This window comes from Chrysochloris asiatica, unplaced genomic scaffold (genome assembly GCF_000296735.1).
Source record: "Chrysochloris asiatica unplaced genomic scaffold, ChrAsi1.0 scaffold00014, whole genome shotgun sequence".
In the NCBI taxonomy this organism is placed as follows: Eukaryota; Metazoa; Chordata; class Mammalia; order Afrosoricida; family Chrysochloridae; genus Chrysochloris; species Chrysochloris asiatica.
Genome location: NW_006408532.1, coordinates 21,230,109 through 21,237,736, shown reverse-complemented (window position 1 = coordinate 21,237,736; position 7,628 = coordinate 21,230,109). Strand labels below are relative to the sequence as shown.

General features: G+C 40.5%; 1 protein-coding gene across 1 annotated transcript in view; it reads left to right on the top strand.

Annotated features, from left to right (window-relative positions):
- TRPM6 (transient receptor potential cation channel, subfamily M, member 6) overlaps nt 1-7,628 on the top strand; it is a 178,452-nt gene that overhangs the window by 55,485 nt on the left and 115,339 nt on the right. The window contains exons 13-16 of the mRNA XM_006835005.1: nt 1,387-1,527; nt 3,819-3,920; nt 5,605-5,882; nt 7,239-7,467. Coding sequence (XP_006835068.1) covers nt 1,387-1,527; nt 3,819-3,920; nt 5,605-5,882; nt 7,239-7,467 — 750 coding nt within the window. The remainder of the gene's footprint in view (nt 1-1,386; nt 1,528-3,818; nt 3,921-5,604; nt 5,883-7,238; nt 7,468-7,628) is intronic.

The window sequence follows — 7,628 nt, the reverse complement described above, 5'->3', positions numbered from 1 at the left end:
GTACCAGGAATGTCCCACCAGGCTTCTGCTGAGGCCACTTGCCACTGCCACCTTCCCCTCCTCACATTGCCTGTAGAGGAGGGATGTCTAGTCTTCCAGAACCAAGGTGGTATAAGCGCCAGCCTCCTCTCCATCCCTAGGTTCCCTCCTTCTGAGACCCTCACTGTATTTTCTGAATGTGTGACCCTGGTTCATCCTCTCAATAACTCCAAACCCCCCTAGGTGGCTTTATCATTGGCAGGGAGCTCACTGTTCTCTGGGTGCCAGAGGGGGAGGAGAGACACATGCTGCTTGCTGGGTCTCCCCACAAGCCCCTCGCAATCATCCCCTGGCTCTCACTGGGTGGCCCTACTTCCTTCTGCTCTCATGTTCCAAGGAGAATTGGCAATTAATTCAGAGGTTTTTCTTAGACCATGACCCTTTAAATTGCATCTACTGCTGGCTTCTTTTTCACTGATCATAACCCCACCAGGTAACCTGACCCATCCTCATCTTTAACCACCCAAGAAGGAGCATCAAGGAGGCTTAAGGGACTGTACATGCACCCATCAGCTGACTTGGGGTCCCATAGATCCCAGCAGCTGAGGGCTCTTATCTCAGGGCTACGTGACCATGGGCTAACCCAATGCTGCCTCCTCTCAGGGCTGGGAGCTGGAAACAGACTCCAGCATACCATTTCTTCCTCAGCCCTGAGGACAGCCCACCTTCAGGACACTGGATGCTGTTGCTTTGGCCTCAGTCCCCTGTGGATACCTCAGACCTATTGTATATGTCCTGTCCCTGCCAGCCCCATTCCAGCCCCCTGTCCACTCTGCCCAGCACCCTAGAGGCTCAGGGAGACTTCCGCTCCTTTCCTGGACAGCCAAATGCTATGCAATTTAAGCTTCTTTTCTATGTGGTACCTGAGTCAGGGATCTTGTTAGGGACCTCTATGATTGTTATTGCCAGATGTGCATTGTTAATACACAAAATAGTTAAGAGAGTAGATTTTTATTATTGTAAATGCAAAATGTTGGATAATGACTTAGTAAGTAAGGAGAAGGTGTATATTATCCCTTGGTAAAAAAAGCTTATATTCTAAACTGTGGCTGTCTATGAGTATGCATAAAAAACAGAGAAAGAGAGCAAGTGAGTAAGCAGATGTATATGCACACTTTGTCTATGAAAGTAAAAATTGAAGCAAGGGTAAAGATGTCTCTTCATTGGGACTAGCATATTATATTAATAGGTGCTTTTAATACTTCATCAGTTTGTAAAGATGACTGAAAAACATGAGTCTACTCTGTGAAAGTGATTAGCGTGGTTATATGCTAACAGCATGGTGAAAGAGATAGAAAAAGGAAAATGAAAGTTAAAATGTGTGACTTTTGTTTGTGGTTGTTGCAGAATACCCTTCTCTCAGTCTACAGAATCACACTGATGGACATTGGATTGGTAATAGAATACCTCCTTGGTGGAGCATATCGCAGCAGCTATACTAGAAAAAACTTCAGAGCACTCTACAACAACCTCTCTAGGAAACACAAGGTAGCGTAAGTAAGAGGTGCCCTAATAAAGTTAAAGATGAGTTAGACTTCTAGCTTTAAGAAAAATGGTGTAGGGAAGTTTAGATGGGATTCGCTTCTAAAATGGACACTCTGCCCACCAGCATTTCTTTACAGAGCGTCTGCTATATGTAGAGTATTGTGCTAAGTGTTGGCATACTGGCCGCAGATGAACATAAAGATCAGGAGTTGAGAAACTAAAGAAAGCAGATTTATGAGTAACTTGTCATCATACAACATGTGTTGCTATAGTATATATGCTATATTAAAGGAGTTCTGGTAGTGTAGTGGTTTACGAGTTGAGCTAACCACAAGGTCAGTTCAAATCTATCAGTTGTTCTGTGGGAGAAAGATGAGGCTTTCTGCTCCCATAAAGATTTACAGCCTCAGAAACCCTATACAGGGTCGCTATGAGTCAGAACCAATGGTGACACACAACCATCACCCCATATGCTATATTAAGGGAGCACTGTGGCTCTGTAGGATAAGCACTGGACTGCTAACCACAGGTTGACAGTTCAAACCTACCAGTCTTTCCTCGGAAACCCTATACAAGTTTGCTATGAGTCATAACTGACTCTACAACACTTCACAACAACAATAACAGGAAACCCTATCAGGTTCATTGTGAGTCGGAAGTGACTCGATGGCACTTAACAACAACAAATGTATCATTTCTTCATCTGTAAAATGAGACTATTAATATTCCTCTCATACATCTACTAGAATTAATACGCCCAAACCCATATTCCTGATACATAGCAGGTATAGAGTAACTGTTAGCAATGATAGTAATTATGACTATTACTATAATGATACTATTAATTTTGAACCACAAGATTGGCAGTTGAAACTCACCAGCTGCTCCTTGGAAACCCTATACAGGGTCGCTATGACTTGGACGGAACCGACTCAACAGTACTTAACAGCAACAACAACAACAAAAACTACTATTATTTGGAGTAGCTGCACCTCAGAAACGCTATACAACAGGGGTGGGGACCTGCTTTTATGCCAAGGGCCACTTGGATATTTATAACATCACTTAATATAAATTTATGTTGATATGAAAAAAGAAAGCTCCTGGATTTATTGAATTTTGAGTCCTGCCTGAGGTTGCCTGGGCAGGCCCAGACCAAATGATTTCACGGCCTTAGAGAGTCCTTGGGCTGGACGTTCCCCACTCCAGCTATACAGGGTCGCTATGAATTAGAACTGAATTAACAACAATTACAACTATTCAGGAGAAAGATGAAGCTTTCTGCCCTCATAAAGATTTACAGCCTTGGAAACCCTATTTAGGGTTGCTGTGTCTGAACTGGCAATTAACAGCAAGTGCCACTGGTTAGTTTAGGTATTATCTTTAAAACGTCTTGACCCTATTACTTCTATGGCTTTTTTTTTAACCTGTAAAACACAAACTAAGAATAAATAAAGCAGTTCAAGGCTTATAGTTTGGCATCATATATTTTTACCTTAGTCCTTTTAGGAATGCTTCCTTTTTTTGTTTCTCATTGATGAGAACTTCATGATGATGTTGTTGTTGTTGTTGTTGTTAAGTGCCATCGAGTCGGGTCCGACCCATAGCGACCCTGTACAGGGTTTCCGAGGGTGTAAATCTTTACGGGAGTAGAAAGCCTCATCTTTCTCCCGCGGAGCGACTGGTAGTTTCGAACCGCTGACCTTAAGGTTCGCAGCCTGATTCGTAACCACTACGCTACCAGAGCTCCTTTTAGCAGTAAATTAATGTGACTATTGGGCCCAGCCACTGGAATTCCAAAGGATATGTTATATAACACCTGGAGAAATTCCAATAGCTTTTTGACTTAACCTTAACCTTGGAGTTGTTTGTGGATAGGGACTTTTTCTTAACAGAATGATGAATATTTATTGCCTATTTTGAACTTGTTCCAGGTATAAAAACACCCATTGATTCCAATGGAATTTCCACATAGAAAGGACTGCGGACCTGTAATTGGGAACAAGAAAGAGTGTTCTCTTAACTATTAGGAAAAAACAGTGTATCTAATAAGAAGGAGACTCTTGTTAGGAGAACCTTCCTCCAGGGAAGTTAACTACTACTTATCAGGATGAAAGACAGAGAAAAACACTGGATTTTTGAAAGGATAGAGCATTATAATTGGTTTTCATTATTATCTAGAAATAAAATGTTGGTTGTTACTACTGTAATTTATTTTTCCCTTTTTGTTTTTGTTTTTTTAAAACAAAATAACATGCCAGAGAGTGACCAGCTTTGCTCAGAGCCTCTCCCAGCCTTCCCTTCACCGGAGATGCACTTCAGAAAATAGAAATGATTCTGCAGAAAGCACACTGCATTCTCAGTTCATTAGAACGGCCCAGCCTTACAAACTCAAGGTATCATTTGCTTGTTTTTAGACTTGGAAATTGGTTTTGTGGACTGAGACTGTTTCTTTCTTTAAAGTTGGATAGAGGGAGGTGCAAATAGAGCGACCATTTACAAGTACCATAAACAGATGGTACAAGTCAAAAGCATAACACAGCTGTCCTCTTAAGAACAATGAGCAAAGACTCAGGACAGAGCACTTGCACCTAATAGACTGCTTGGGCTTGGGCTTCAGCCTTGCTTCCTTGTTCCTACTTTTCCCAGGTCCCAGTGGGGATTTCCGGAAGGCAGTCCACGGGCTGGTACTTAGAAATGCAACCATTGTTCCAATGCCACACCCTTTCCCTTCTTCCTAAGGCTGATTGGATGTGACTCCTTCCTTTTTCCTCCCCTTCTCTTTTCAATTGAACTTTTGCCATCTTCTTTTTTCCCTTTTTGAATCTTTCTTGAAATAAACTTTAACCTAATGTTACAGATCCATACATGAAGGCAGTGTATTTACATATCTGTGTTTGAGAACAATACTGTGATTCCCTCCCTCCCTGTGCTCCCTCAAGCCCACTGTCCTCTGGGGCTGAATGCATTTGCTCAAGAGTTTTCATATAAATGGCTACTCTGTTAGCCCACAGTTGGATACTTTCCATAGTTCCTGGGATTAAAATATACTTTATAAATTCACTCTTGTTCATCTGTTGTGAACACAAATTCCCTTTATTTATAGAAATGTAAGAAATTTGGTACAATTTTTACTGTAACCCCTTTATTTTTACAAAATGATTATTCAATATTTGTTACTTGCCAGACATTATGTAAAAGGAGCTCTGGTAGCGTAGTGGTTACGAATCTGGCTGCAAGCCGCAAGGTCAGCAGTTTGAAACTACCAGCTGTTCCGTGGGAGAAAGATGAGGCTTTCTGCTCCCGTAAAGATTTACAGCCTCGGAAACCCTGTACGAGGTCGCTATGAGTCAGAGCTGACTCCATGACACATAACAACAACAGACATTATATAAAATTTTTGGTTGAAATTGGGATGTTGGTGGGTAGGGAAATAAATAATAATGACTGGGAAATGATCCCACCTTCACTCTTGAAAGAAAGAATCATAATGTAATGTGATGAACACTGAAAAATAAAATGATACAGATGTAAATGGAGACTTGAGAGAGCAACAGTTGAGCTGAGCTAAAAAGGGTAAGTTTACCATGTAGAGAAGCTAATTTTTAAATTATATCATCAGTATGAATAAAGGAAGCAGAATTAAGGAAAGAGAACTCAAAACCTGTCTATTTATATGGATACATGTGGGGAATATTTGTTGCATTTTTTTAAGTGGAAGTTAATCTATTTGGTAAGGTTAGGGTAGAGTCTTTTTTTGTTATTTTCCTTTTACCAGGAAATTGTCATTTCAATAGTTTCTCTTGAATACCTGAATGGGTACTGTTTTAACTTGTGTTAAATGAGTTGAAGGCATCTCAGTTTAGGGACACTGGATCTATTGAATATCACAAGGAACAGATTACTAAAAAGTCGAAATTTTACTTGCTGTTTTAAAAAGTCCTATTGTTATTTCCATCTCTTTTTCAGCATTGATAGTCTTAAATTATCTCCAAGATTCCTATTGCATTTCATTAGGTAAGTAGAGCCATCATACATCTGAGTATGCTGAAACTCATTCCATTGTTACTTTTCCTATAGGAAAAGACTGTAGCCCTTCACAAATCAAGGAAGAAGTCAAAAGAACAAAACATATCAGAGGACCCTGAGTCCACTGGCTTCATTTACCCTTACAATGACCTGCTGGTTTGGGCTGTGCTCATGAAAAGGCAGAAGATGGCCATGTTCTTCTGGCAACACGGAGAGGAGGCCACGGTTAAGGCTGTGATTGCCTGCAAACTCTACCGAGCAATGGCCCATGAAGCTAAGCAGAGCAATATGGTGGATGATGCCTCTGACGAGTTGAAAAATTACTCAAAGTAGGAGTTCTTTCTTCACTTCATAATAAACATCGACAGTTCTTAGAATGGCTAGATAATTTTATCTCCCTCACCTAAGAAGTTAAGAACTTATAAAATGACTCGAGTTATTGCTGTGCATTTCATTTCATGGACTTGCCTATTAAAAGGGCCCCTAAATATTCAAAAGAGCTTTGTGGAATAAAGGGAAAAGAAGTAGCCTTCAAGGTAGGAGACTTGAGTGATAGTCTCAGTACAGTTGGTTACAAATTGGGCCCGTCAGTTGATCTTTCCGGGCTAAAGCTTGTTAACTATGAAATGTTCATTGATGATATTGTAAGTCCCTTACAACTCCCAAATTCTTTGATATTTGTTGTATGCCTCTAAATGAAAGTAAAACCTGCTGTTTACTTTTACTTTAAAGTATCTGAGGTGAGAGAAAAAAAGGCTTTGTGTTAAGGAAACAGAGAGTGATGATGGCGGTAGAAAATTTTTGATTATTGAAGTTATAAATATTTGTGATTTTTCCTTAATAATGAGGGAAGAAGGATTAATGGAAAGTAATTTATAAATTTGATTGAAAAAAAACAAAACACAACTCCACAAAATGAAAACATCTACTTTTCAGAGAATACAGTCTCATGAAAATGATAAAATCAGAAGCCCAGGGGCATCCCCGGGTGACTTGTCCTCCTCAGTTGTTTATAGATTTTGTAAACTCCTAAAAATTTATCATATATTTAAAAATCCTCCAAAAACACAGAACACAAAAATTTGTTCTACACGTGTCCTTAATTGCTTATTCAGTTTTGAATAATCTTTTCTGTCAAGAAAGTCTTTATTGAGTCTTGTCAGGGAGCTCCAAACCAAGATATACAGTACAGTATGATGATGATGATGTTAAGTGCTGTCTAGTCGATTCCGACCCATAGCGGTCTGTATAGGATTTCCAAGGATCGGCTGGTGAGCTTGAACCACAGACCTGTGGTTCAAAGCAGCCTTGAAGTCCAGCGCATTAACCCGCAGCACCACACCAGGATTCCACAGTACAGTGTACGCACTGTGTTATGTGGAGTGAGCGTCCTTCCATGAATAGCTCAGGTACTTCTTGTGTAAAGCAAGTTCTGAATGCTACAACACATACCCTCCTTCAGGAAGTTAAGAACAACTGAGAGGCAATCCCTCTTAAAATTGCTTCTGTAAACAGTGATTACTAAATTGCTATTTGCTCTTTTTATTGAGGCTAATTAATTGGTCTTTTTTTTTTTGAGTCTTCTGGGTCGGAACCGACTCTATGGCACTTTAACAAAAACAACATTCAGTCTTTTAGAATGGTTCTTGAGCTCTGCCCTGCGTTACTTTTCTCAATCATTACAGACAGTTTGGCCAGCTTGCCCTGGACGTGTTGGAGAAGGCATTCAAGCAGAATGAACGAATGGCTATGAAGTTGTTGACCTATGAACTCAAAAACTGGAGCAATGCTACCTGTTTGAAACTGGCAGTGTCTGGAGGCTTGCGACCCTTTGTCTCACATACTTGTACCCAAATGCTACTGACTGACATGTGGATGGGGCGCCTGAAAATGAGGAAGCACTCTTGGTTAAAGGTAAATTGACTGGTCTTGGAGTTTAATCTTACTTAGTGTGAAGGTCTGTGCCCTTGAGTTCCATTTTCCACTTGTTCCAGAAGTGTATCTTTGTATCTGTGATTCTCGTGGATGACTTGGGAGGCCTTACCTGTGGAACCTCTGACAACTACTCTGGTGTG